Source organism: Somniosus microcephalus, unplaced genomic scaffold (genome assembly GCF_052327205.1).
Source record: "Somniosus microcephalus isolate GS21.2 unplaced genomic scaffold, FLI_Smic_1.0 scaffold260, whole genome shotgun sequence".
NCBI classification, from domain to species: domain Eukaryota; kingdom Metazoa; phylum Chordata; class Chondrichthyes; order Squaliformes; family Somniosidae; genus Somniosus; species Somniosus microcephalus.
Genome location: NW_028225447.1, coordinates 299510 through 326787, shown reverse-complemented (window position 1 = coordinate 326787; position 27278 = coordinate 299510). Strand labels below are relative to the sequence as shown.

General features: G+C 46.1%; 1 protein-coding gene across 4 annotated transcripts in view; it reads right to left on the bottom strand.

Moving 5' to 3' along the window:
* LOC147081970 (discoidin domain-containing receptor 2-like) overlaps positions 1-27278 on the bottom strand; it is a 254192-nt gene that overhangs the window by 28951 nt on the left and 197963 nt on the right. For all 4 annotated transcript variants that reach the window (XM_085980560.1, XM_085980564.1, XM_085980563.1 and 1 more), the window contains 2 exons: positions 13128-13314; positions 9485-9728 (listed from right to left, as the gene is read on the bottom strand). In XM_085980560.1, the coding sequence (XP_085836686.1) occupies positions 9485-9728; positions 13128-13314 (431 nt within the window). The remainder of the gene's footprint in view (positions 1-9484; positions 9729-13127; positions 13315-27278) is intronic.

Sequence of the window (27278 nt, the reverse complement as noted above, 5' to 3'; positions counted from 1 at the left end):
GAATAGAAATCCTCTTTGGTCTCATCTGTGGCTTCCAGTATTGGGGCGTACGCACTGATGACCGTAGCGCACTGATTCCGTGCTAGGGATTTGCCTTTGACAAATCCGTGCTGACTTTCCTTAATTAATCCACACTTGTCCAAGTAACTGTTAATTTTGTCCCTGATTATCATTTCTAAAAGCTTCCCCACTACCGAGGTGAAACTGACTGGCCTGTAGTTGCTGGGTTTATCCTTAAACCCTTTTTTGAACAAGGGTGTAATATTTGCAATTCTCCAGTCCTCTGGCACCACCCCAGTATCTAAGGAGGATTGGAAGATTATGGCCAGTACCTCCTCAATTTCTACCCTTACCTCCCTCAGCATCCTAGGATGCATCCCATCCGGTCCTGGTGACTTATCTACAGCCTGGTGACTAGTACAGCCAGTCTTTCTAGTACCTCCAGGATCAGATGGCAACATGCTGCTATAGCATGGTGGGGCATCACCGTCTGCTATCGTGGAGTGGAGGGCTGCAGATGCTCACCACAGTGGGGAAGTTCCAAGTATGGGTCAGTGGGTTCCAACAGTGGGGAGAGAAATCAGAGGGAGAGGTAGGCCGGTCTTTGAAAGACTGGCCAAGCACTGAAAGAGGACTGGGAGCAGGTACAGGAGGTGTGAACCTGAGAGACTTAAAGGGGGAGTAAATAGAGGGATTTCATATCCTTAAAAATGATTAAATGAAAGCAGTAGCCCAGCACATGGACTTATTGTATATTGCCCATATATATATTGTTGGTTCTTGTTCTGAAAGCAACCTATCCTACAATTTCTTTTCCACGTGTGATGAAACTTTTCTCAACAGCAATGATATGGCATTTTTAAACTTTTGGAAAAACGAATGTTAAATATAATACAGACATATATTGTTAGATTGGAACTGGGAATTTACTGTTAATTTTAAGTGCCTCTGTCAAAGTAGTGGAGAGAGGTATTTGATAAAAATGCATTCAGTGTTTGTACAATTGCATTGATCCAACAAGATTTCCAGGCTTACAATTTTGCTGTGTATACCAAGAATGGTTTAAACTTCTGGGACCACAGAATGTGACTCTCCCTTCCTCAATCTCTCATGAAAAAGAAAACAATTTGAAATTGCACTGCGCAAAATGAGTAATTAATGCATTAACACATGAGTGTGGAACTCTCCTGTCTACCTTTTTTAATGAAAGAGTTAACCCATGTACTGTAAAATAAATAGGTTAACGGCTTCCTTCAAATAGCAAACAAAGGAATTTCATACAAACCCATTAAGGTGTTTGTTACTGATAACACACAGTGCGATTTTCAACCCCGGGTACTGAGCACACCTTCCTTCAGAAAAGAGGTGTTGATTATGAGTCCGGGTTTTTCTCCTCCCACTGCCTGCTGCAGCCATCAAGGAAAGTCTCTATATAAACTATTAAATATGTTACTCTTTACATTCCTTTGACTCCATGTATATAATTTTAAAACGGCAGAGCTTTGCGGAAAATCATTTTTTGAAACTCTATGTGGTCAGAGGTATATTTTTAAAGGAGATTCCGGAGCAATAATAAATCGAGTTTCATCAGGTTGGTGCCATATGTGCCGGGTGGACAGTTATATCTGAAATGATAGAGCATCCATCTTGTACAGGAACTGAGCAGTGCTGCCCACAAAACTTTCTCTGTAAGAATCCACTACCTCTTCACGTCACATCTCGTTATTTGTTCTAACGATGGGCAATGCCCGAAAGGTTAACTTTGCTCCTCTCCTCAAATGCTGTGCCCAACTTGCTGGGTGTTACCAGTATTTTCTGTTTTTGTCTTACATTTCCAGCATCGACAATCATTTTTTTTGGTCTCACCACTTGTTCCCCTAATCGACTATTTATCTGACCAAATTTATCTGCCACGGTTTTCAAAAAAAAGTACAAGGGAGCTCGTTCCCTGCAAACCAAGCTGAGGCTGGACGGAGAAAGAAGCTGTGATGGGTGTAGTGTATGTGCCTTTAAGTCAGAACTACTTTTTACAGCTCCTGTATACTGTAGTACCGGCAGTGACCACACCAGTATATAAGCTTTGCGCATGCCTCTGTACCCCAGTCTAGAGATTACCCTCCTCCAGTAAAGACCTGTTATTTGTTAATGTACAGCATCCGTGTGATTATTTATCCACTGAACCACGGATCTAACAGTGGCAACGAGTGTCGATTCGAATCTACCTGCAACATAAAAAAAAAAAATAGTCGAGGCCAGGAACATGGGCGTCGACCACGAGCAACCGCCCAGCAGTCAGGCAAAGATCCAACTTCGCTGGGGAGGCTGTGGAGAGCCGGGCTTGGTTCCCCAGCCACAACGAGCAGTAAGAGACCGACGACAGGTCCAGAGCAGACCCTTCCTGAGCAGCGGCGGCTGGAGCAGACTTACGGCAGAGAGAGAGCCGAGCAGCGTCGACGGGGTAAGGCAGAGGGTGCAGGGCGCAGCCGGGGGTTGAACACCGAGTGGCATCGAGGGAAAATACTGCAAACCGGAGCGAGAGAGGGTAAGAAACAGCTGGGTTCTAGACTGAGCGGCGTCGACAAATATCAAGAGAAGAACGCGCAGAGCACAGCCAGGGATCACGGGCTGATCAGGGTCCGCGGGGCGAAGCAAGGGGAGACGTCATTGAGCCGCGGAGAAGCAGGGAGAGCGCGGGAGATGCCATTGAGCCGCGGAGAAGCAGGGAGAGCGCGGGAGACGCCATTGAGCCGCGGAGAAGAAGGAAGAGCGCGGGAGACACCATTTTGAGAAGCCGCAGCGGAGAAGAAGGGCGAACGCGGGAAGGAAGGAAAGCGCGGGAGATGCCATTTTGTGCCAGCGGAGAAGAAGGGGAAGCGCGGGAGGCGCCATTGGTGATAGTTAACGCACAACCAAGGATGCCGAAGAGTGGCAGTATCTCTACGTTCGACAATGAAGTCGAAGATTGGGGGACATATGTGGAACGTATTGAGGTGTACTGCAGGGCGAATGAAGTGCCAGATGCTAATAAAGCACTGGTTCTGTTAAATTCCATGGGTGCAAAAACTTATGGGTTACTGCGAAATCTAATAACCCCAGAGAAGCCGGTAAACAAGAATTTTGAAAGCATAGTAGAAATCCTACAGGACCACTTAAACCCCACACCGCTGCTGATAGCAGAACGATTTAAGTTCCATAAAAGGAACCAACACAAAGACGAAAGCAATGCTGAGTACCTAACGGAACTGCGCAAGCTATCGAAATACTGCCAGTTTGGAGCGGGACTAGCAGACACGTTAAGGGACAAGTTTGTGTGTGGGCTACAAAGTGAAGGAACCCAGAAACGGCTTCTATCAGAAAAGGACCTTACGCTGGACAAAGCTTTCAGTATGGCAGTATCACACGAAGCAGCCGCAAGGGGCGCTGCAGAGATACAACGGAGACCGCAAGAATATGGCACCAATGAAATGACTTATGGAACAGGGAAGTGCTATCGCTGCGGCAGAACAACACATGACCAGAAAGATTGTTGGTTCAAGGACCAAGTGTGCAGACAGTGTGGGAAAGCAGGACACATAGCAAGAGTCTGCAGGTCTGGGAAGAAAACCAACAGTAAGAAATCTCCACAGGAGAAGTACAAAAAGGTACACCAGGTGATGGACAGTGGTACAGACGAACAGAAAAGTGACACAGACTCCGGAAGCAAGGAGCTGGGTTGTCTGAAACTACATAATGTAACCGAAATGGAGGATCACCAGACTATCTGGGTTACACTCAAGATAGACGGAGTCCAAGTGGAAATGGAATTGGACACTGGGTCAGCTCTAACAGTCATAAATCAAAGAGACTACAAGCGGCTATTTTCACACATACCCTTGAAAGCTACAGAGATTGTCTTGAAGACGTATACGGGGCAAAAAGTCTACCCCAAAGGAAAAATAAGGGTGAAAGTGACATATAAAGGCCAGGAAATACCTAAAATGGATATATATGTATTGCCAAATGGAGGACCACCACTGCTCGGACGTGAATGGATCCGGAAGATACAATTAGATTGGCATTCCATACAGGCACTGAAGGTTGAGGCCAAAAAGAATGACGACGTCACACCTGGGCGACTGTCAAAAATGCTAACTGACGCAAAAGAAGTGTTCCAGGAGGGACTAGGAACACTAAAAGGAATAACAGCAACAATTAAAATAGAGGAAAATGCAAGCCCAAAGTTTCTGAAGGCCAGACCAGTGCCTTATGCGATCAGACCAGCTGTTGAAGCAGAGCTGGAAGGGTTGGAACGTTCAGGAGTACTGTCCAAAGTGGACTGGAGCGAGTGGGCTACACCCATCGTTCCTGTAATGAAGAGGTCGTTGAGTAATACGCCTGGGGAACCAAAGAAGGTCCGCATCTGTGGGGATTTTAAGGTGGCAGTGAACCCAGTCCTTCACACGGTGCAATATCCGCTTCCACGAATTGAGGATATTTTCGCCTCGCTATCTGGTGGTAAACGCTTCACCAAAATTGATCTAGCCCAGGCGTACTTGCAAATGGAGGTAGAAGAAGCTTCGAAACATTACCTTACGATCAACACTCATAAAGGTCTCTATCAATATAACCGGCTGGTGTTTGGAGTAGCCTCGGCTCCGGCTATCTGGCAAAGGGCGATGGATCAGGTCCTGCAAGGGATTCCAGGGACCCAGTGTTATTTGGACGACATCTTGGTCACGGGCGAAAATTACGGCGATCACCTCGCTAACTTGGAGAAGGTGCTCACCAGATTAAAGGAGTATGGGCTACAAGCTAATCGCCACAAGTGCGAGTTTTTCCAGAAACAGATCTCGTATTGTGGCCACGTCATCGATGAAGAGGGGTTACATAAGTCCCCTGACAAGATTGAGGCAGTAGTCAAGGCTCCAGCACCGGAAAATGTGTCACAACTGAGGTCGTTCCTCGGGCTGGTGAACTATTACCACAAGTTCTTACCAAATTTGTCTACGGTATTACACCCGCTGAACACCCTACTGCAAACAGGGGTACCATGGAAGTGGGATGACGAACGTAGACGAGCTTTCCAGAAGTGTAAAGAATTGATCACATCAAAAGAGGTGTTGGCCCATTTCAACCCAGCACTACCAATTCGTTTGGCATGTGATGCATCACCCTACGGCATTGGAGCGGTGCTGTCGCACAAATTCCCAGAAGGGTTGGAGAGGCCAGTAGCCTTTGCGTCTCGGTCACTAACCTCAGCCGAGCGCAACTATGCCCAGATTGACAGGGAGGCGCCCAGATTGACAGGGAGGCCCTCAGCCTAGTATGGGGAGTAAAAAAATTCAACCACTATCTGCATGGGCAGAAGTTCACCTTGCTGACTGACCACCAACCACTTGTCTCCATCTTTAAGCCTAAGAAGGGCGTGCCAGTAATGACTGCACAGCGATTACAAAGATGGTCCCTGTTTCTAGGGGCGAACCAATATGAAATAGAATATAAAGGCACGAGACAGCATGGGAATGCTGATGGGCTATCGCACCTGCCACTGCCTACTGTGGAGGAAGCACCAGCAGTGGACCCTATCGAGATATTTTATTCATCGATAATTGAACGATTGCCAGTAACAAACGCGGATATAGAGAAGGAGACCCGCAATGATCTGACGCTGTCACGGGTATATGAATTGACGGTGAGGGGATGGCCAACACATGGCAACTCACTGTTGCCAGCATTCTCATCCAGAAGAGAACAGCTGTCAGTATGCCAGGGGACAGTGATGTGTGGATCCAGAGTGGTGATTCCACCCAAGTTAAGGGAGAGAGTGCTAAATGAGCTACATGAAGGTCATCTGGGGGGAGTGAAAATGAAAAGCCTTGCTAGGGCTTATGTGTGTGGTGGCCGGGAATCGATCAACAAATCGAAGACCTAACTAACATAGAAACATAGAAGATAGGAGCAGGAGTAGGCCATTCGGCCCTTCGAGCCTGCTCCGCCATTCAATGAGATCATGGCTGATCATCCAAATTCAGTACCCTGTCCCTGCCTTCTCCCCAGATCCCTTGATCCCTTTAGCCTTAAGAAATATATCCAGCTCTTTTTTGAATATATTTAAATGAACTGGCCTCCACCGCCCTCTGTGGCAGAGAATTCCACAGGTTCACCACTCTCTGGGTGAAGAAATTCCTCCTCATTTCAGTCCTAAATGGCTTACCCCTTATCCTTAGACTATGACCCCTGGTTCTGGACTCCCCGGCCATCATAAACATCCTTCCTGCATCTAGTCTGTCCAGGCCTGACAGAATTTTATAAGTTTTGATGAGATCTCCTCTCAATCTTGTAAACTCCAGTGAGTATAAGCCCAATCGACACAATCTCTCCTCATACGTCATTCCTGCCATCCCAGGTATCAGCCTGGTGAATCTTCGCTGCACTCCTTCCATGGCAAGAACGTCCTTCCTCAGGTAAGGCGACCAAAACTGCACACAGTACTCAAGGTGCGGTCTCACCAAGGCCCTGCACAACTGTAGCAAGACATCCTTGTTCCTGTACTCGAACCCTCTTGCTATGAAGGCCAACATACCATTTGCCTTCTTAACCGCCTGCTGCACCTGCATGCTTACCTTCAGCGACTGGTGCACAAGAACACCCAGGTCTCTTTGCACTTCCCCTTCTCCCAATCTATTGCCATTCAAATAATAATCTGCCTTCCTGTTTTTGCCACCAAAGTGGATAACCTCACATTTATCCACATTATAGTGCATTTGCCATGTTTCTGCCCAATCACCCAATCTGTCCAAATCGTACTGGAGTTTCACGACATCCTCCTCACAGCTTACCCTCCCACCCAGCTTTGTGTCGTCTGCAAATTTGGAGATATTACATCCAATTCCCTCGTCCAGATCATTAATATATATTGTGAACAGCTGGGGTCCTAGGACCGATCCTTGCGGTACCCCACTAGTCACTGCCTGCCACTCGGAAAATGACCCGTTTATTCCAACTCTTTGCTTTCTGTCCGCCAACCAGTTCTCTATCCAAGTCAATACCTTGCCCCCAATCCCATGTGCCTTAATTTTGCACGCTAATCTCTTATGTGGGACCTTATCGAAAGCCTTCTGAAAGTCCAAATACACCACATCCACTGGTTCTCCCTTATCTATTTTACCAGTTACATCCTCAAATAATTCCAGTAGATTAGTCAAGCATGATTTACCTTTTGTAAATCCATGCTGACTTTGTCCGACCCTGTCACTGCTTACCAAGTGCTCTGCTATTACATCTTTTATAATAGATTCTAGCATTTTCCCCACTACTGATGTCAGGCTTACCGGTCTATAATTCCCCGCTTTTTCTCGACCACCTTTTTTGAATAGTGGGGTAACATTAGCTACCCTCCAATCCATGGGTACTGTTCCAGAGTCTATCGAGTTCTGGAAGATGACCAGCAATGCATCTACTATTTCCAGGGCCACTTCCTTAAGTACCCTGGGATGTAGATTATCAGGCCCTGGGGATTTATCGGCCTTTAGTCCCATCAATTTTCCTAACACCATTTCCCTACAAATATTGATTTCTTTCAGTTCCACCCTTTCATCAGGCCCTATGTTCCCCTGCATCTCTGGGAGGTTATTTGTGTCCTCCTTTGTGAAGACAGAACCAAAGTATGAATTTAGTTGGTCACCAATCTTTTTCTCTTCACATATCTATAAAAGCTTTTACAGTCAGTTTTTATGTTCCCTGATAGCTTACTCTCATATTCTATTTTCCCTTTCTTAATTAATCCCTTTGTCCTCCTTTGTTGAATCCTAAACTGCTCCCAATCCTCAGGATTATTGCTTTTTCTGCTTTAAGAGCTGCTTAGGATGCCAGAAGGTCCAAAATGCACCACCACATGCCCCTCTACACCCATGGGAGTGGCCCTCCTCTCCATGACAACGGGTGCACATTGATTTCGCTGGTCCATTCATGGACTCAATGTTCTTAATAGCAGTGGATGCTCATTCAAAGTGGCCTGAGGTGATAAAGATGTCTTCAACCACTGCAGAGAAAACGATTGCAGTCCTACGGACCATATTTGCCAGAAACGGTTTGCCAGAGCAGATCTGCTCTGATAATGGACCACAGTTTGTGTCCGACGAGTTCCAAAAATTCATGAAAAGGAATGCGGTAAGGCATTACACATCCGCCCCGTATCATCCAGCCACAAATGGATTGGCTGAGAGGTTCGTACAAACCTTTAAGAAGGCGATAAAGGCCATGTGCGACGAGGAAATTCCACTACAGCATAAGATGGACAATTTCTTCTTAGCCTACCGAAACGCGACACATGCAGTTACCAACCAGACCCCGGCCATGATGTTCTTTAACTGAAGGTTGAGATCTCGTCTGGACTTGCTCAGACCAAATGTGCAAAGAAATGTTGAGGACAAACAATTCCAGCACATCAATGAGAAGCCGACAAGGAGCTTCAATGTAGGGCAACCAGTCTTGGCCCGTGACTATCGAACAGAGAAGTGACAACCCGGAACAATATGTACAAGGCAGGGGCCATTAATGTACACAGTGGATGTCAGGGAGAACATTGTGAGACACCACGTCGATCAGATCTTAGCGTCACAGGAACGCGTCAACCCCATGTCTCGAGTACCTGGGGATGAACCCGACATACCGGTAGCATCTACTTCAGACCCAATAGCAGTGGAACCCGATGAACTACCCAATGAAAAGGGGTCAGAATCGCCTCTGCACCAAGAACAAGAACCTCTGGAAAGGCGCTATCCCGAAAGGGTTAGGAAGCCGCCCCAAAGGCTGAATCTATAAATGGACTTTTGTATTTAATGTACATGTAAAAATGTAATTGTTATTTGAATATTAAGGGGGTATTATTAATCTAAAAGGGGAGGAATTGTAGTGTATGTGCCTTTAAGTCAGAACTACTTTTTACAGCTCCTGTCTACTGTAGTACCGGCAGTGACCACACTGGTATATAAGCTTTGTGCATGCCTCTGTACCCCAGTCTAGAGATTACCCTCCTCCAGTAAAGACCTGTTATTTGTTAATGTACAGCATCCGTGTGATTATTTATCCACTGAACCACGGATCTAACAATGGGGGCAGCAGAAAGGGTAATTGGGTGAGAGGTCGCTCAGTATTTGACTCCACACTAGGTCACCAATTTCTAAAGCGAGAACTGCCACTGAAACTCATTTTCCTTGCAAAGTGAGCTTCTTCATTAAAGCACTGGACACAGCACATGAGACACCCCAGGGGAAGGGGAGTAAAAAAAAGGCAAAAATTGCCTCACTTGAATTTCACCTCATGTTGGACAATCATGACAGCCATGTTACAGGGCAGGTTCAGATCACTGATGTCCCACATGTGCTGGGGTGGTGAACATAAAGACAAGTGGCACCCAATGGGGAGAAATGTCAGAATAATATTGTGGGAATGGAGGGGGAAAACATTTCTAACAGATTGAGAGCGAGATATTGTTTGGCACTACCTGACTGGAAGGAAATTTCACTGAACATCATCCATGTGTCAGCAAAGTAGAATTGGCACATGATGGAGTTTGCCATACGCTGTTGTAGTGGAACGGTGACAAAGCGAGCGCTTGGATTGACATCATCTAGAACCAGAACAGATGTAGCTGGGTTTGGCTCCCATTTACCCGGTTCGGAGCAGAAAAAGCACTGAACTTCCCTGAATATCTTCACTGCCTTTGTGAACATGTTATTGCAATGGACCTGTGGTGATGAAAGGGGAAACATTATTTGTTAGATTTGTATGCCAAATTTAACACAAGCCCTGCCACCCTCACCCCGAACTGCCGTACACTCTATATAAACAAGTCTTCTCACTCTTAACATAAAGTTCAACTGCAAGCTTTGGTCCTTTATTCACGTGGCACCGATTGCTCCAATAGAACTTTTTCTTGAACGATGCAAGCTGCTTTAGTCATTTTCTAGTACAAGTATACACTGCTGTTCCTATTCTTAGTGGAAGCTGCATTATAATTAGGGAGGGACTCAAACCTCAATAGAATGTATTCCTGATAAGATTAATTACTTTACTGTGTCCCAGGAGCTAATAAAGGGTTAATATAGAGCTAATATTGAGCAAATATAAAAATCTCTGTTTTTTGGATCTGATAGTCCAATTTTCAGCAGGCTTGTGTCAATTTAGCTTCGAGGTAGCACCCTTGTCTCTGAACTCTCTCCGTCTGTCCAGAAATTTCTAAAAGCTTTTTTAAAAATACTTACTTGTGTCTTATGATGTGCGGCCCGCTAGCTATTAAAAATTTTCAATGCATCAGAAGAAGAGCTCAAAAACTATGATCTCCTCCTGAGCTCCCCGTGCCACCCTCTGTTCAGTTTGAATTTGGCAAAAGCTAGCAACTGTAGTTATTAACAAAAGCTTGACTGCACTGGTATCTGCTTGTGGTAACCTGAAACTAAAGCGCTAAAGTTTCTCTTGCACTTCTGCAGTTACAACTTTGAGTTTTAACAAGAGGTTGACACCTCAATCTGTCAGACATGTATGTAATCCTGAGCCTTGTCTATTTCCCAGGATTGCTGATAGGAAAAACTGTGGGAATACAGTTCATCCATAGATCTACTGTCAGCCAGACTATCTTACAGAAGCTGAGCTATGCAATCATTCCGTCAGAGCGATGGAGAGCTTAATCGTTGCGGGAAACGACTTCTAGCTTCATTCACACGGCACGGCAAGTCCAACAAGCTAAGTGCTGCAGAAACGCCGCAACTATTTGTAATAGATGCTGTATGAGGCAGTGACACTAGCTATCATGATACCACCTTTAAAATGCCATTTTTCAAATATTTCAATTCATGTGGATTGGGATTCAGTGACGCCGAGTTCTAATGAGATATTGCTGGGCCGAATGATACTTAATTGAAGGGTTTTATTGGTTCTCAAATCGTGACCTGTACAGCATTCTAAAATATTTTCAAATGAAACTCTACTGAACGAACCATTCCTCAGGGCTCATGTCTGACTGCCATGGATACAAATAATGGTGAGTCATGGCCAGAGTGAAAGGGGGGGGGGGGGGCTCCATGCCCCAGGCAGCCCCAGGCTGTTAAAGACCCTGATTAAGAACTGTTTTGTTTAATGAGCACTATGCACGCGAGGTCCTGACTCTTTCTTAAGAAGAAGCCTTTTGTTAACTTACGAATGCTGGGAGCCATAGTGATACCTGAATTATAACTTTGTGAGGTCCCATAAAGAACAATATAGCCTTTTTGGTTTTATAATTCTAGTTGCTTTTGAAGCCCAAAGGACAGTGGCAATTTATTTTCTTTTTCAATAAATGTCAAGCCATACTTTAAGGAGAAGGAAAATATAGGAGTTAAGTACATTTAGAAGAAAGAATTTCCCCCATATATGTAATATTAAAAAAATAATTTAAACACCTGCTGGGAGATGCTGGAAATAATTTTTTTTTAAATCCACTTGCTAATTTTCAGCCCGTCTTTCCTCTCCTGAAGGCATTAAATACTTTATGGGGTACAATTCCACAAGAAAGAAGAAAGATTTGCAATTATATAGCGCCTTTCACAACCTCAGGATGTCCCAAAGCGCTTTATAGCCAATGAAGTATTTTCGAAGTGCAGTCACTGTTGTAATGCAGAAAACACAGCAGCCAATTTGTACACAGCAAGGTCCCACAAACAGTAATGAAATGAATGACCAGATAATCTTTTTTAGGTGTTGGTTGAGGGATAAATGTTGGCCAGCGCACCAGAACTCCGCTGCTCTTCTTTTAATCGTAATGTGATATCTTTTACGTCCACTTGAGAGGGCAGACAGGGCCACGGTTTAATGTCTCACCTGAAAGACGGCACCTCTGACAGTGCAACACGTCCTCAGTACTGCACTGGAGTGTCAGCCTGGATTATGTGCTCAAGTCCCTGGAGTGGGACGTGAACCCACAACCTTTTGACCCAAGATGAGAGTGCTACCAACTGAGCCACGGCTGACAACTAGCACAGGCACCATTTGCTCTCCTGTACCTCACCAAAGTGGCTATTGCTCATGTGTAAGCTTCCACAGTGAGTGTGACAGACTCTTCAACTGAAGTCAAGTGTGCTCCTGAAATCCACTTTAATGCACTTCCCGCAGATGTCACTGAATAGCCAGAAGGAGCAGGAATCCAGGCTGATCTTTCCTATCCTAGCAAGGAACAGGGAGACCAGATACAGAGCCCCTTCTTCCATCCCAGCTGAGCTAAGCTAGTTCAACACAGACTGGGGATTGAACTTGGAACTTTTGCAGGTTCACTGGATAAACTCACTGAACCAGAAGGAGGAGCTGGTAGTTATAATTATTTCCCTTTCCTGCCATTTTTTTCATCTCTTTCTGTGGGGATCTGTTCAGCTATTGTAAGCAGTGGAAACAGCCATGGGCGGCTCAGACGTCTGCCCCTGATGTCATTGGCCCTTGTAATGGAAAGGTGGAGGTTCAACTCTTTACAAAACTAACTTGGAACTCCGTGCCGTTTTCCGGTGGGGTCCGTGAGACCACCACTGCAATTGCAGTTGAAGTCCAGTGGAACCCCCAAGGAAATTTGGGGCCCTTGTGCTTTAGGGAAGTTGGACTCAAATGAAGGCAGGTTTTTTGCCCCCGTTTCCCGGTCCGGCAACACCTCGATTTAAAAAATCTGATCCTTGTTTTCAAATCCCTCCACGGTCTCTCCCCTCCCTATCTCTGTAATCTCCTCCAGCCGTACAACCCTCCGAGATCTCTGCGCTCCTCCAATTCTGGCTTCTTGCGCATCCCCGATTTTCATCGCTCCACCATTGGCGGCCGTGTCTAAGCTCTGGAATTCCCTCCCTAAACCACTCTGCCTCTCTACCTCCATTTCCTCCTTTAAGTTGCTGCTTAAAACCTACCTCTTTGACCAAGCTTTTGGTCATCTGTCCTAATATCACCATATGTGGCTCAGTGTCAAATTTTGTTTGATAACGACCCTGTGAAGCACCTTGGGATGTTTTACTATGTTAAAGCCACAAGTTCTTCCTGTTGGTCCATTAATATCATGTCTCGTGTAAGCTATCTGACAGTCAAATCTTGGCTGATGTTCAGAAAGAAAGATTTTTTTTTTTAAAAAGAGCGGTTTGCACCTTCATTGCTGTGAAATTTCGGATCCGATCAAACTCAAAGAGGATTTCCACGAAGCCGCTCTCAAAGCTGTCGTTCCGCCATCCCAAGTAGTCATACCCTGGCCAGACGTTGTACACATGACTCTGTGTGAAATCATCCAAACCCCAGACGCCATCCGTCATCTGACCTAGTCCTTCTGAAACCATCCTGGGAACAAGAAGACATGATGAAGGTTTATTCAGAAACCCAGAACAAATAGAATAAACTTGGGTTTAAAAGACTCTGTAATCACCGTGACCATCGCTACATGGATTATGGGATTCAATGTGGGCAAACCAAATTGCTTTGCATCTAACAGCAGCTTTTTTATTCTACCAAGAGCCAGAAGATTAAGAAAATGAATACTTAGAATAGTTAGCTGGATGAATTTTCCAATGATGATGTCTCAGTGTAAGTTTTCCACAAAAAGAACTGGGAAAAGTAAAGGTTAATGGTAGCTGTGTTCTATTTACATTTCTTTAAATGGGCTGTTGCTCTTTCAAAAACACCCTGCAGAAGGAAGCACAGCAATCAAGTACTCCTGTGTTTAGTGCTTTTCAATTTAGCATTGTGCTAAATATTTTGTGAAACTGGATACATTGGCCCTGAAATTGCGGTCTCCGTGACGACGTACTCAGAGTACGCTGGCGTAATCCATTTGAAAGGCCCCGCAACTTCCTGATTTCCATGAGCAGAAATCTGAAACTTGCGATCTGTCAAGGTAAGCCTTGACAGATCATCTGAACCGCCTGAAAAATGAATATTGCCTGCGCAGAGTTGGACTATTTTCCCAACAACTGCCCATGCAACTCTTATGGCTGGTAAAAGCAAATGTATGACCTGCTTGCATCAGCGTAAGGCTTAAATAAAACATTTAAAAATCCAAAATTATGCACAGACTTAAAATGATTTACACAAATATTGGCTCAGATTAAGTTGTTTAAAATTATTTATCAAAAAATCAAATTTTTATTGAGGTTGGTGCGATGAAGGAACTTATAAATAAATTTGCAATTCAGTACATTGTTTAATTATTAGAATTCTGTACATTGTATGGTTATTTGGGGATTCCATTGCATATCATTAGGGGATTCCCTTCGTAAATGATTGCACTGGAATTCTCCTTTGTGATTGGAGGACCGGGCCCACGTGATCCCAGGGATACTTCCGAACCGCCTGCGTCCTTGGGCCATTATGCTGCCCTCTGCCTGGAGGCCTGAGACCTCAACTCTTCGCATCCTTGGCGCCAGGAGGTACTTTCGGAATTGTTTTGTGAGTCGGAGGCGTACTCCGGAGGTACGCCTCTGACCGCAATTTCTAGGCCAACGTCCCTGCATGGCAGTGTTGTAACATGCCATCAACATTATCTGAAGGTGGCTTCACTACTGTACGAATACACCATGATAGCCCACTATCAGCATATCACAGCAACTTTACTTCTCCAACATTCACTGGCATGGATTTAGACTCATCCCATTACTGTAGTTCTCCAGTTTGTTTTGCCGCAGTGCATTCACGCTAAAACTGTAGCATTGATGCAAAGTGAAATGCGGCTTGAATCTCTTATAAACCAGGGCCCGGCCTGACATTGGAGTGAAGCAGTGTGCAACTCACTGATGGACGGAGTTTCATTCTGCTTCACTATGGAGTCATTTTGGGCCTGAACACCCAATTAATACTACACATGCCCTTTTACCTCCACCCTTCCCACTGTTTAGGGCCCCAAACACTCCTTCCAGGTGAAACAGCAATTTACTTGTACTTCTTGCAATTTAGTATACTGTATTCGCTGCTCACAATGCGGTCTCCTCTACATTGGGGAGACCAAACGCAGATTGGGTGACCGCTTTGCGGAACACCTCTGTTCAGTCCATAAGGGTGACCCCGAGCTTCTGGTCACCTGTCACTTTAATTCTCCACTCCACTCCCACTCTGATCTCTCTGTCCTCGGCCTCTTACACTGTTCCAATGAAGCTCAACGTAAGCTTGAGGAACAGCACCTCATCTTTCGATTAAGCACTTTACAGCCTTCTGGACTCAACATAGAGTTCAACAATTTCAGACCATAACCTCTGCCCCTATCCTTTTTTTGCCATTTATTTCAAAAAAAATTCTCTCTCCCACATGGCAGCTGTCTTTCATTCTGCCAGTGCCATTTACACTTCATCTAGAGCCATCTTTTGTTTCTTAACTTGCCCCATTACCATCTCCTTTTGCCTTGCACCATCTCTTAATCTCTCTTAATGTCTCTTAATCTCTCCTGCCTTCCATCCTATCACAGACCTTCCCTTTTGTTCTTTCCTCCCCTACCCCCTTTCCCTGCCCCTACACTTGCTTAAAAACCTGTTCCATCTCCAGCTTTTTCCAGTTCTGACGAAGGGTCATTGACTTGAAACGTTAACTCTGTTTCTCTCTCCACAGATGCTGCCTGACCTGCTGAGTATTTCCAGCATTTTTTGTTTTTATTTCAGATTTCCAGCATCCGCAGTATTTTGCTTTTGTAATACTACACAGTGTTGGTGCAAAATCAAAACTGTTTGGCACCGATGTCAAATTTGTCGCATAAGTGTACCTTCAGGTGCTTCACAGCTAACACCAGTGGGATAATTAAATAGGTACATTACAGCATTAGCAGCCAAGTGATACAGCATCACCTCACAATTAAAAATGTCTTAATGCAATGTTTTATTCCTGGTGTCAGCAGATGTTCTATTCTAGTTAGTGGAGGAGCTCAAACTTCAATAAGGTGAGGCCTTGCTAAGAAGAAGCAGCTAGCGAGTCCCCAAAAGCTTTCAATGATGAGGTTTAACAATATGCTTTACCTAACAGTGGGTGAAATTTGCTCATCTTTGGCGGGAATGTTCACCACAAGTGATGCACAGTGTAGCTCACTGAAGAACCATTCCAGTTCTCAACCCTGATACAATTTTACCCCAGTGTAAATGCACACTCCGTCACCTTTATAAGCTGCTTTTCTTAAACAGAAGTTGAATTACTAAGAAATAGTGGACATACGAATATACTGTTTTCATACGCTTGAAGAAATAACTAACAATAAAGTAACTTAAACAGCTATCTTTATTTTTAGTCAAATTTACATCCACTTTGCCAACTCATGTACCAGAAAAAAATCAACAGTAGGCAACATTTCTCATAAAAAACATGCATTTGTACAGCACCATTAGACAGGTCCAAGTGCTTCATGGCCAATTAATTGCTTTTGATCTGCAGTTACTGTTTTATAGGCAAACGTGGCAGCCAATTTGTGCACAGCAAGGTCCCACAAAGCAGTGAGATGAATGAAAAGTTCATCTGTTATTCAAGGTGTTGATTGGGGATAACTGTTTCGCAGGACACGGGGAGAACGCCCCCTCCTCTTCTTCAAATAGTGTTGGGATCGTTTACGCCCATCTGAACAGGCTGATGGAGCCACATTGTCAGTGCTTCATCTGAAAGATGGCAACCCGGAAAATGCAACACCCTCTCAATTTAACAGTTTAAGACAGTTAATCAATTTTTGTTGATCACACGCATGTGTAGAAGGATCAGGTAATTAGAACTGTGAAGAAAGTACTTGAAAACAACAACAATAACTTGCATTTACCTAGCTCCTTTAACATAGGAAAACGTCCCAAGGCGTGATCAAACAAACATTGACTCCAAGCCAAAGAAGGCTATATAATGAGGGGTGACTAAAAGCTGAGGTAGGTTTTAAGCGGGATTTTAAAGGAGGACAGAGAGGTGAAAAGACAGAGGGGTTTAGGGAGGGAATTCCAGAACTTAGGGCCAAGGAGGCTGAAGGCACGGCCGCCAATGGCAGGGTGAAGGGAGTGGGGGATGGTTAAGAGGCCAGGGTTCTCGGAGGGTTGTAGGGCTGGAGGAGGTTACAGAGATAGGGAGGAGCTGGGTTATCATAGCAATTCAACGAGAGAAAATAACTAACTGAACAATTTACAACAGAATAAGTGACAACAAGCTTTGAGGCATAGCAAAATAATCTGAGTGATTTTCAAGCTTCCTGTTGTAACAAGTTACATTTTTGCGAGCTTCCAATGCTCAAAAAAGTTTGTTATTCGATCAGCACCACATGTTGGTGTAGGGGTAGGACAAAAAACTATGGTTTCAAAATAGGCTCAAAATTCCTAAGTGCCTTGAAGTCATGTGATATGGTCAGCACCATTTCCAGGTCGGAATATTCCATTTTGGGAGAGTGAACATTTGATTTAATACGAAGCTAAATCACTGGCAGATAATTCTAGAAAAATAAAACCAGCTAACAAGAAAACCTATTTGAGAGAGGTTGAGAAAGCGGTTAAAAAAGCATATGGGATCCTGGGCTTTATAAATAGAGGCATAGGGCTCGAATTTCATCGGGCCGTTGAGGTGGGACTGGAGGCGTGTTGGGGGGTTAAAATTGCAAAACTGGCGGGCGAGCGGGCCCAACCCCGCCTCCATCCCGCCTCCAAGCAATTTTCATTAAATCGTGTCTACTGGTCCCGTCTCTGTCTCGCCTCCAAGAGGTGGGATAGGCCGTTAAGGCCCTTAACAAGCACTAAATTGCCTCTATTATCCCATTTTGAAAAGCCTTGGTGATTTTAACCCTTTTCCGATGTGAAGCACGCCTGCTCTGAAACACGATGGTGAAACCTGGCGGGAGCACAATTGGATTGCTGACTATTAGCTGCAGCTCCACCATTAAATAGGATATTTGATCAGTCATCATTTGCAGGTGGCAGGACTTTGTAGTCTCAGGTCTGGGGGAACTTTTAGAAGGCATAACCACAGCTGTGGAAGTTTGGAGCCTGACACCCATCTCCAGTGTGACCTCCTGGGAAACCCCTCTCGCCACCTTCACTGAGCGCTTTCTCAACTGAAGCATATACCAAGTAATCCTAAGCCCTCAATGTGGAAGTCCCATTAGCGAAATGACACATGCCACAACTGCAGCAGTAGCCATCAGATTTTTTATTTACAGTAACCATCTGATGGCTTTTTAACATTAAACATCAAATTTCACCCAAGTGACTACCCTTGTGACTATTTGTGCAGTATCTTTCTCTTACGCGTGCTCCTACGTGGTGCTTCACCTGTGGCTTCAGCAGATGTGGAGGCCCCTTGCTCAGTTTCTTGCTGCTCCTGTCTCGACACCTTTGACGGGCATCCTCTGGGGTTGCGAACCTGTGAGGGCTCGCCAACAGTCTGCTGCTCCTGCGGCTGTGCAGGGGTTGAGATGCCAAACTCAGTTGAGTATGGACTCTGGTGGGGCTCTGACCGAGGGCTCTGCAGTGGCATGGAAGTGTGAGCGTTTGGAGAGGAGCCCCCACTTCCTTGATGTCTGCCACCAACTTCCCTCTCATGGGTCAGGTCCCCCTCAGCGCTTGCAAGTGGCTTAAGAGCATCTTGCTGCACATCAGGGGGGCCATGGGGACCCGTATCTGCACTGGCAGTCCTACTCAGAAGGACTTCCATGAAGGTCTGGTTTCTCTGTTCAATAGATGACCATCGCTCCTCCAGAGATGTCATTCTATTCAGAACACTCACCATGTTTTCTGCACTCTGGCAACATATCACCTCCATGGAGGTTGCCATCCTTTCCATGGTGATGCGTTCATGCGCCAATGACTCCACAAAGGCTCTGCTCATGTTCGCAATGGACTCCTCCATTCGCTCCACACTCGCAGTGACCCTGGAGACAAAACCAGCCAGAGACTCCTGCATCTGTTCCTGGAGTTCCAGCACCGCTGATCTTGTGGATGGACCCAGAGGCAGAGGGTCGACATGCAGCTGAGCTGAGCTGGGAGAGTCCTGCGCCCTCCAACGAGGACTCTCCACTGCTGTCCCTGTCTCCACCATCTGCTGATGCTCACTTGTGAGCTGTGATACACCAGGTGACAACACTACTCTATCTCGCGAAGGTCCCACCGAGGTGTGAGTGTCTGCGTTGGTGCTGGGTGCGCTGAATTCTGCTGACGCTGTGCCCTCAGAGGAGTCTGGATGCTCAGGCTCTTCCTCCTGGCTAATGGGGATGGGTGCTTGCGATGGTCCTGTGGGGGAGTAAAGGAAAGAGTCAGAGGTGTGATGCCAAGGTTACATGCACATTGCATATTGCAGATGATCATAAGTCCATCTGTTAGAGCTTCAGAATCATTATCAGCAACTCATGCAATGTCAATGAGATGGAAAACTATTCTGTCACCAGCTTGCTGTGATGCACCCGTCTGTCCGTCCCCCACTTGCACATCGTCCTCCACTCCCACGATCTCCAGGACCGCCTCCTCCCAGGTGGTGAGCTGGGCTACTGAGGGTGGCCCTCCTCCTGTCCTCGCTCTTTCCCTCTTATTGTGAGCTCCCTTTTCCTGCAATGAGGGAGAAAATTGGAGTTTGAGTGAGAATGAAGGAGTGAGTGTAGAGAATCCATAGCATAGGTGCTTTGAAGGAGACAAAGATGGAGTGAGGTGGCCCTCCCTGTGTGTTGTAAGTTGTAATTGCATCACAGTGATAGGGAGTGTGATAGCTGCATAGACGAATAGTTAGGTGAATGTGACCATAGAGAGAGGGGGAATGGGTAAGGGTGCATGGATGTCAGTGTCAAGTGGGATGTGGAGGAAGAGGTTGTCAAAGCTGAGTGCTGGTGAGGAGAGGCAATGGGGATCAGATTGAGGGTGATGGGAAAGTCATACTCACTTTTCCAGTGCGCAGAAGGTCATGAAACCTCTTCCTGCACTGAAGCCCGGTTCTGCGGGTTATTGACAAAGAGTTGACCTCCTCTGCCACCTGGATCCACACAGCCTTGGTTTGCTGGGGAGGCTTCTTCCTCCCTGAAGAAGGGAAGAGCATCTCTTTATTTGCTCTTGCTCCCTCTACTAAAGCCTGCAGGGCAACGTCATCAAAGCGGGGTGCAGACCTAGGTTTCTGGCTGGCCTTTCTTCCTGCAGGTGCCTCTAACATGCAAGGGCAAAAGCTTGGCAGTCTGCAGAAGAAGCAAGGCTTGTTGCAGACCTTAAATGCAGCAGCAATGATGACGTCATTGGAGGCGACTTTCAGACTGGAAAAACTCATTGGCCATGGGTTCCCACACGTTGGATCTCAATTGGCCAATTAAGTTAAAATGGCATCATTTTCCCACATCGACTTAGAATCGGGTGGCTAACACGAAATGCAGATTACATGACCCCAGCCCGCCCCAGTAACAAAATCCAGTCCATAGAGTAGGAAAGCAGGGAAGTTATGATGACTCTTTATAAAACAGTGGTTCGGCCTCAACTGGAGCATTGTGTCCAATTCTGGGCACTGCACTTTAGGAAGGCTGTGAAGGCCTTAGAGAGGGTGCAGAAAAGAATTACAAGAATGGTTCTAGGGATGAGGGATTTCAATTATGTGGATAGACTGGAGAAGCTGGGGTTGTTCTCCTTAGAACAGAGAAGGTTGAGAGGAGATTTGATAGAGGTGTTCAAAATCATGAGGGGTCTAGACAGATTAGACCGAGAGAAACTGTTCACATTGGCGGAAGGGTCGAGAACCAGAGGACACAGATTTAAGGTGATTGGCAGAAGAACCAAAGGCGACATGAGGGAAAAAAAATTTACACAGCGAGTGGTTATGATCTGGAATGCAATGCCTGAAAGGGTGGTGGAGGCAGATTCAATCATGGCTTTCAAAAGGGAATTGGATAAGTACCTGAAGGAAAAAAATCTGCACGTCTATGGGGAAAGGGCGGGGGAGTGGGACTAGCTGAAGTGCTCTTGCAGAGAGCCGGCATGGGCTCAATGGGCCGAATGGCCTCCTTCTGTGCTGTAACCATTCTGATTCTAGATACTTATTTAGGTACTAGTTCAGTCCCTATACATTGTGCTGTATTTAGTGGTCATGTGCTCCAGTTTTTTCCCCTTCTCTTTCCTCCCAATACAGCCCCCCCACCACCCCTCCAATTTATACTACAATGGCAACAGCAGGCCTCCAGTGTCTAGGTTACAGCATTTACAACACAAAGTGTCAGAGGCACTCTTGCCTCTCCTGACATCCAAACTAATCAAGCAGCAACTTGAAAGCACACAGTTGGTTTAATTACATAGGACTACATAGAATGTACAGCACAGAAACAGGCATTTGGCCCAACTAGTCCATGCCGGTGTTTATGCTCCACCCGAGCCTCCTCCCACCCTACTTCATTATAGTAATCTGGGATGTTATGATTAAGGTTATCCACCAGGTGGTGCTGTAGCCAATGCTGCTGCTAAGGTCAGAGGTTTGCTTCCTGTTAAGGTCAGAGGTTTGCTTCCTGTCAAGGCAGCAAAGGTGAAATGCCAGGATGCAGGCATGATGTTTGTTACTCTGTTTGTTAATAAAGTACTCGTGCTAATTCTACGATATCGCATCTTCAAGTCCTTGTCTCACTACATGGATTTGTCGCATTTGGCGACGAGGTAACTGTTGGATCCGTGGTTCAGTGGATATGCTATTATTAAATAATCACACGGATGCTGTACATTAACAAATAACAGGTCTTTACTGGAGGAGGGTAGTCTCTAGACTGGGGGTACAGAGGCATGCGCAAAGCTTATATACCGGTGTGGTCACTGCCGGTACTACAGTATACAGGAGCTGTAAAAGTAGTTCTGCCTTAAAGGCACATACACTACAATTCCTCCCCTTTTAGATTAGTAATACCCCCTTAATATTCAAATAACAATTAACATTTCAACATGTACATTAAACAACAAAAGTCCATTTATAGATTCAGTCTTTGGGGCGGCTTCCTGACCCTTTCGGGATAGTGCCTTTCCAGAGGTTTTTGTTCTTGGTGCAGAGGCGATTCTGACCCCTTTTCATCGGGTAGTTCATCGGGTTCCACTGCTATTGGGTCTGAAGTAGATGCTACCGGTATGTCGGGTTCATCCCCAAGTACTCGAGACATGGGGTTGACGCGTTCCTGTGACGCTAAGATCTGATCGACGTGGCGTCTCACAATGTTCTCCCCGACATCCACTGTGTACATTAATGGCCCCTGCCTTGTACATATCGTTCCGGGTTGCCACTTCTCTGTTCGATAGTCACGGGCCAAGACTGGTTGCCCTACATTGAAGCTCCTTGTCGGCTTCTCATTGATGTGCTGGAATTGTTTGTCCTCAACATTTCTTCGCACATTTGGTCTCAGCAAGTCCAGACGAGATCTCAACCTTCGGTTAAAGAACATCATGGCCGGGGTCTGATTGGTAACTGCATGTGTCGCGTTTCGGTAGGCTAATAAGAAATTGTCCATCTTATGCTGTAGTGGAATTTCATCGTCGCACATGGCCTTTATCGCCTTCTTAAAGGTTTGTACGAACCTCTCAGCCAATCCATTTGTGGCTGGATGATACGGGGCGGATGTGTAATGCCTTACCCCATTCCTTTTCATGAATTTTTGGAACTCGTCGGACACAAACTGTGGTCCATTATCAGAGCAAATCTGCACTGGCAAACTGTTTCTGGCAAATATGGTCCGTAGGACTGCAATCGTTCAATTATTGATGAATAAAATATCTCGATAGGGTCCACTGCTGGTGCTTCCTCCACAGTAGGCAGTGGCAGGCACGATAGCCCATCAGCGTTCCCATGCTGTTTCGTGCCTTTATATTCTATTTCATATTGATTCGCCCCTAGAAACAGGGACCATCTTTGTAACCGCTGTGCAGTCATCACTGGAACGCCCTTCTTAGGATTAAAGATGGAGACAAGTGGTTGGCGGTCAGTCAGCACGGTGAACTTCTGCCCATGCAGATAGTGGTTGAATTTTTTTACTCCCCATACTAGGCTGAGGGCCTCCCTGTCAATCTGGGCGTAGTTGCGCTCGGCTGAGGTTAGTGACCGAGACGCAAAGGCTACTGGCCTCTCCAACCCGTCTGGGAATTTGTGCGACAGCACCGCTCCAATACCGTAGGGTGCTGCATCACATGCCAAATGAATTGGTAGTGCTGGGTTGAAATGGGCCAACACCTCTTTTGATGTGATCAATTCTTTACACTTCTGGAAAGCTCGTCTACGTTCGTCATCCCACTTCCATGGTACTGTAGGAACGAGAGATCCTATCCAAAAAACGAAGTCCAACGCAGTGAAAAGAATTAATCAAACTTTAATGAACTCAATACTTTAACTTTTAACTTACAGGAACAGAGGTCAGCAGGTCTGTGTCTCCTCACAGCCTTTCTCAGACTCTTTCCCAACTGCCATTTCCAACTGCCAACTGACGTCATGACGTCATCACGTTTTCCGTGCCAACTGGGGGCCACGTGATTGGCGTCATGACGTCATCACGTGAAAATACCAGAAGCTGCACACAGCTTAAAGGAGCAGTTCACAACTGCACCACTGGGTGTCTAAAGGAATTATTACAGTTTATTCAATGTCTCTTGATGGCTCTGCCACAGTACCCCTGTTTGCAGTAGGGTGTTCAGCGGGTGTAATACCGTAGACAAATTTGGGAAGAACTTGTGGTAGTAGTTTACCAGCCCGAGGAACGACCTCAGTTGCGACACATTTTCCGGTGCTAGATCCTTGACTACTGCCTCAATCTTCTCAGGGGACTTATGTAACCCCTCTTCATCGATGACGTGGCCACAATACGAGATCTGTTTCTGGAAAAACTCGCACTTGTGGCGATTAGCTCGTAGCCCATACTCCTTTAATCTGGTGAGCACCTTCTCCAAGTTGGTGAGGTGATCACCGTCATTTTCGCCCGTGACCAAGATGTCGTCCAAATAACACTGGGTCCCTGGAATCCCTTGCAGGACCTGATCCATCGCCCTTTGCCAGATAGCCGGAGCCGAGGCTACTCCAAACACCAGCCGGTTGTATTGATAGAGACCTTTATGAGTGTTGATCGTAGGGTAATGTTTCGAAGCTTCTTCTACCTCCATTTGCAAGTACGCCTGGGCTAGATCAATTTTGGTGAAGCGTTTACCTCCAGATAGCGAGGCGAAAATATCCTCAATTCGTGGAAGCGGATATTGCACCGTGTGAAGGACTGGGTTCACTGTCACCTTAAAATCCCCACAGATGCGGAACTTCTTTGGTTCCCCAGGCGTATTACTCAACGACCTCTTCATTACAGGAACGATGGGTGTAGCCCACTCGCTCCAGTCCACTTTGGACAGTACTCCTGAACGTTCCAACCCTTGCAGCTCTGCTTCAACAGCTGGTCTGATCGCATAAGGCACTGGTCTGGCCTTCAGAAACTTAGGGCGTGCATTTTCCTCCCTTTTAATCATTGCTGTTATTCCTTTTAGTGTTCCTAGTCCCTCCTGGAACACTTCTTTTGCGTCAGTTAGCATTTTTGACAGTCGTCCAGGTGTGACGTCGTCGTCCTTTTTGGCCTCAACCTTCAGTGCCTGTATGGAATGCCAATCTAATTGTATCTTCCGGATCCATTCACATCCTAGCAGTGGTGGTCCTCCATTTGGCAATACATATATATCCATTTTAGGTATTTCCTGGCCTTAAAATGTCACTTTCACCCTTATTTTTCCTTTGGGGTAGACTTTTTGCCCCGTATACGTCTTCAAGACAATCTCTGTAGCTTTCAAGGGTATGTGTGAAAATAGCCGCTTGTAGTCTCTTTGATTTATGACTGTTAGAGCTGACCCAGTGTCCAATTCCATTTCCACTTGGACTCCGTCTATCTTGAGTGTACCCCAGATAGTCTGGTGATCCTCCATTTCGGTTACATTATGTAGTTTCAGACAACCCAGCTCCTTGCTTCCGGAGTCTGTGTCACTTTTCTGTTCGTCTGAACCACTGTCCATCACCTGGTGTACCTTTTTGTACTTCTCCTGTGGAGATTTCTTGCTGTTGGTTTTCTTCCCAGACCTGCAGACTCTTGCTATGTGTCCTGCTTTCCCACACTGTCTGCACACTTGGTCCTTGAACCAACAATCTTTCTGGTCATGTGTTGTTCTGCCGCAGCGATAGCACTTCCCTGTTCCATAAGTCATTTCATTGGTGCCATATTCTTGCGGTCTCCGTTGTATCTCTGCAGCGCCCCTTGCGGCTGCTTTGTGTGATACTGCCATACTGAAAGCTTTGTCCAGCGTAAGGTCCTTTTCTGATAGAAGCCGTTTCTGGGTTCCTTCACTTTGTAGCGCACACACAAACTTGTCCCTTAACATGTCTGCTAGTCCCGCTCCAAACTGGCAGTGTTTCGATAGCTTGCGCAGTTCCGTTAGGTACTCAGCATTGCTTTCGTCTTTGTGTTGGTTCCTTTTATGGAACTTAAATCGTTCTGCTATCAGCAGCGGTGTGGGGTTTAAGTGGTCCTGTAGGATTTCTACTATGCTTTCAAAATTCTTGTTTACCGGCTTCTCTGGGGTTATTAGATTTCGCAGTAACCCATAAGTTTTTGCACCCATGGAATTTAACAGAACCAGTGCTTTATTAGCATCTGGCACTTCATTCGCCCTGCAGTACACCTCAATACGTTCCACATATGTCCCCCAATCTTCGACTTCATTGTCGAACGTAGAGATACTGCCACTCTTCGGCATCCTTGGGTGTGCGTTAACTATCACAAATGGCGCCTCCCGCGCTTCCCCTTCTTCTCCGCTGGCACAAAATGGCGTCTCCCGCGCTTTCCTTCCTTCCCGCGCTCGCCCTTCTTCTCCACTGTGGCTTCTAAAAATGGCATCTCCTGCGCTCTTCCTTCTTCTCCGCGGCTCAATGGCATCTCCCGCGCTCTCCCTTCTTCTCTGCGGCTCAATGGCGCCTCCCGCGCTCTTCCTTCTTCTCCGCGGCTCAATGGCATCTCCCCTTTCTTCGCCCCGCGGACCCTGTTCAGCCCGTGAGCACTGGCTGTGCTCTGCACGTTCTTTTTATATTTTTCGATGCCGCTCAGTCTAGAGCCCGGCTGTTTCCTACCCTCTCTCTCTCCGGTTTGTTTTATTTTCCTCGACGCCGCTCGGTGTTCAACCCCCGGCTGCGCCCTGCACTCTTCACCCTCTGTCTTACCCCGTCAACGCTGCTCGGCTCTCTCTCCGCCGTCGGTCGGCTCCAGCCGCCGCTGCTCGGGAAGGGTCTGCGCTGGACCTGTCGTCGGTCTCTTACTGCTCGTTGTGGCTGGGGAACCAAGCCCGGCTCTCCACAGCCTCCCCTGCGAAGTTGGATCTCTGCCTGACTGCTGGGCGGTTGCTCGTGGTCGACGCCCGTGTTCCTGGCCTCGACTATTTTTTTTTTTATGTTGCAGGTAGATTCGAATCGACACTCGTCGCCACTGTTGGATCCGTGGTTCACTGGATATGCTATTATTAAATAATCACACAGATGCTGTACATTAACAAATAACAGGTCTTTACTGGAGGAGGGTAGTCTCTAGACTGGGGGTACAGAGGCATGCGCAAAGCTTATATACCGGTGTGGTCACTGCCGGTACTACAGTATACAGGAGCTGTAAAAGTAGTTCTGCCTTAAAGGCACATACACTACAGTAACTAAAAGGACCCTGATTAAAGAAGAGAAGTCTGCCAGGATGTTTAAACAACATAATTATGAGCTATGGTTAGCTACCAGTTGGAAGAGAGCATGGCTGCCATGGTAGGAATGGTTTCCGCTTTTGATATTCAAGCACAAACCTGGGAAGAATACTGTGAAGTGTTGGGTTATTTTTTCGAAGCAAATGAAATAAATGATGCCGGAAAAAGGAAAGCCATTCTGCTTAGTTCAGTGGGAAGCCAGACCTACAGTTTGATGAGGAATCTGCTCAGTCCTGAAAAGCCTGGAGACAAATCATTTGTTGAATTAGTGGCCTTGCTAAAAGAACATTTCAACCCTAAGCCTAGTGCGATTGTACAGCGGTTCAAGTTTAATTCAAGGAACAGGAAAGAGGAAGAGAGCGTAATGGACTATGTAGCGGTATTGGGTAAATTAGCACAAGATTGCAATTATGGGAACAACCTGAAGGAAATGCTGTGAGATAGGCTAGTTTGCGGAATTATGGACAACCGAATGCAGTGTAGATTATTATCCGAGACTGGGCTTACTTATGAAAAAGCATTGGAACTTGCTCAAGCCATAGAGACAGCGAACTGAGATGTAAAAGAAATACAGGGTTCAGACAGGGCTAATGCTACGCAAGTTGCAGGTCAGGTTGTTGTGCACAAGTTGAA